Source organism: Jaculus jaculus, chromosome 6 (assembly GCF_020740685.1).
Source record: "Jaculus jaculus isolate mJacJac1 chromosome 6, mJacJac1.mat.Y.cur, whole genome shotgun sequence".
Lineage (NCBI taxonomy): Eukaryota > Metazoa > Chordata > Mammalia > Rodentia > Dipodidae > Jaculus > Jaculus jaculus.
This window is the reverse complement of record NC_059107.1, coordinates 11,740,774-11,743,776: the sequence shown is the minus strand read 5'-3', so window position 1 is coordinate 11,743,776 and position 3,003 is coordinate 11,740,774. Positions and strand designations below refer to the sequence as shown.

The 3,003-nt window shown below is 45.3% G+C and overlaps 1 protein-coding gene across 1 annotated transcript; it reads right to left on the bottom strand.

Moving 5' to 3' along the window:
- Window positions 1-1,494: 1,494 nt before the first annotated feature.
- Window positions 1,495-1,965, bottom strand: LOC101615930 (serglycin). The gene has a single exon (XM_012948518.2). The coding sequence runs from the start codon at window positions 1,963-1,965 to the stop codon at window positions 1,495-1,497; it is 471 nt and encodes a 156-aa protein (XP_012803972.2).
- Window positions 1,966-3,003: the final 1,038 nt, after the last annotated feature.

Here is a 3,003-nt window from a genome sequence, read left to right as displayed (position 1 = left end):
GTCATGCATAGCAGCAGCCAGATTATGCATCTGTCTGGTTGTAAGTCCCTTCTCGAGAAAATGCCCCTTGGGGGGACACTGTGTGACACTGCTTCCTAACAATTCTGACTAATAACCTGGCCCAAGCTCAGCAATCGTATTCAGTCCTGGGAATTTGGATTCAGGATTCTGAGACCTCCATCCAGTCAGTATCTGAAGTTAGCTGCACTGGTAATTATGAAGTATCTGAAAGTTACCAGACAGCCTGAGAAGCAGGGGGGGGAAAAAGTCTAGTCTACACAGAATAAGAATAAGGAACTGTGAGGAGGTGGTTAGAGGGGTGAAGTGTGTCCCTGGTGGCATTCCACACTCTTGACTTGCCTCCCTTTCTGAGCCCTCCTGGAGCCTTTCTCGTCTGCATTCTTGGGTTCCATGGAGCATTTTATATCTTCTTCACTTTACCCTTCTGGAGCAGTAACTTTCCTCACTTTTCACTCACTCATCAGCTTTTATATTTTAGTTTTGGATTTTTAAATTGCTTATTTAGAGACAGGAAAGATGGTTTAGCAGTTAGGACACTTGCCTGCAAAGCCTAATGACCTGGATGACCCGGATTCAATTCGCTAATACCCACATAAAGCCAGATGTACAAAGTGGTGCAAACATCTGGATTTTGTTTGCAGTGGCTAGAGGCCCTAGGGTGCCCCCATTCTCAATTCTCATTCCCTCTCCCTCTCTCTCTCTCTCTCTCTCTCTCTCTTCCTCTCCTTTCTAATAAATAAATAAAAATATTTCAAATAATAATAAATGGCTTATTTAATTTAATTGTCCATACATATATGTAGAGTGCATTTTTTTATGTCACATACCAGGTTTCACCTTGTTTTATTTTTAATCAAAAGAGGACCTTGGGGCTGGAGAGATGGCTTAGCGGTTAAGCGCTTGCCTGTGAAGCCTAAGGACCCCGGTTCGAGGCTCGGTTCCCCAGGTCCCACGTTAGCCAGATGCACAAGGGGGTGCACGCGTCTGGAGTTCGTTTGCAGTGGCTGGAAGCCCTGGCGCGCCCATTCTCTCTCTCTCTATCTGCTTCTTTCTCTCTCTGTCTGTCGCTCTCAAATAAATAAATAAAAAATTTTTTTAAAAAAAAAAGAGGACCTTATCTGTAATTCATAATGACGGGGCAGTCGGGTTCCTGAAGACTTAGGTATGAAGATAATGCTTACCAATTTGCTTTTCAAATTGAAATTTGCAAAAATCATATGACATCTACATGTTATTGTATAATGAGACTCTAAGTTAATTTCCTAATGATATTGATTCAATAGCATATATAAGACAGGTGTTTTCCAGAACAATGGAATAAGTAATGACACAGAAGCATAATGCTAGAATTTAAGAGTCTTTTTCGGGTCTTTTATATTTTCTATAAAACTCTATTCCAAGACTAATCATTTAACCATGGTACACAAAGTATGCTGAATGCATTGCTTGGAGTCAAGATGAGGGAACCATCGCTCATAAAATAAAGCCATCTTCTAGTCTATCTTGAGCCAAGCAATGGTCTTCCATGGGAAGCTTCCTCTTGAGAGGTTTAAAGTTGTAATAGACATCATTTTCATCTACTAGCTGGTATTCCCATTCTGTGTCGGGCTGGGAGCCACTTCCGGATCCACTGCCAGAGCCAGAACCTGAGCCGGAGCTGGAGCCAGAAAAGCCCTCGGAAATAGGAAAGACATCATTCCAGAGCTGGGATTTTGTCAATACAGGAGGATCCGAGCCGGCAGGGAGGATGCTATTGGACTTGTCTGTGCTCAGGTCGAACAGTGGTCCCTTTTCCTCAGTGCAGTTTGCAGAGTTGCTGTTGGGCTTGCAGCGAACCCACTGGTACCTGGCTCTGCGCATTGGGTGACCTTGAACTGAAGATCCCCAAACCAGGACAAAGGTGAAGACCAGGGCAAGCCCGCTGCCTTTGAGTACCGTCTGCATCCTGCCCAGCCCACGGTAGGAAATGGAGCAGGGTGCTCTCTCACTGACCCTTTTAGAAAAAGGTTCCAAAACCTCAAACCCTGCCCAAGAACACACGTCACGGTTTCCTGTGCCTGACCCTTGACCCTCCTGGGCTTTGGGGTCTAGGAGTAGGATGTACTGAGCTCCAGTGGCCTTCCAGGGAGATCTTCATAGATTGTGTTTTGATCACAGGTACCCCACATTACCTTCCCTCCCTGCCCCCCAGTGCCACACTGTACTCCTTATTCTCAACTCTGTCATTAGCTCATGGTGGGGGGGGGGTGTTCTCTCATGTCCTTCCCATATCCATAACCAAACATTGCCTGTCCCATCATATGTAGATTTTGTGCAGGTAACCATAGCTGCTGTGAGCTCATGAATGCAATGGTCTGGATGAATGGTCTGGGAACTCATGTGGAGTTAGTGCTGAGCTGGGCAGGTGCTGTCCTTGGTGCTGGAGAAACTATGGTGAAGACAACCTTCTCAGCCTGGATGCCACAGAGCTTACCTGTAACCAGCTCAGTTCCCTGCAAACGGGGCACCTGATATAGTCACCTGTACCTACCACAAAATTAATCCAGGTTCAAAAAAGAATTAAGAAAAGCACACAATCAAATGAATACGTACTATGTGCCAGGCACCCAATGTGCTTTTACATGCACTTTCTCTCACAATCTTGTGAGGTGGGCACTGTGACCACTCCCATATGCCAAGGGACATGTAGGATTTAAATCTTGAAAGTCTAATTCCTCAGAAACCCCCAAAGACAAGAACTCTATAAAGAAAAAAATGTGTGCATGTTTGCACATGCATGCCCACACGTATGTGTGCCCAAGTGCAGCAGTATAGACCCCCATGTCTTCTTGTTCTCTTCAGGTGCTCTGACTTCTGCCTCACCTCTACCCTAGAAGTAGATCAAAAGGAACTCCTCCCTCATGAGTAATAACCTTGAGAAGCAGCTGGGCTCCATAATACTTTAATTGGACAGGAGCTTTCCAAATTTGGGCTCCTGAGCCC

Excerpts from the sequence above, each read along its gene's own strand:
- LOC101615930 (XM_012948518.2), bottom strand. The coding sequence starts at position 1,965 with ATGCAGACGGTACTCAAAGGCAGCGGGCTTGCCCTGGTCTTCACCTTT.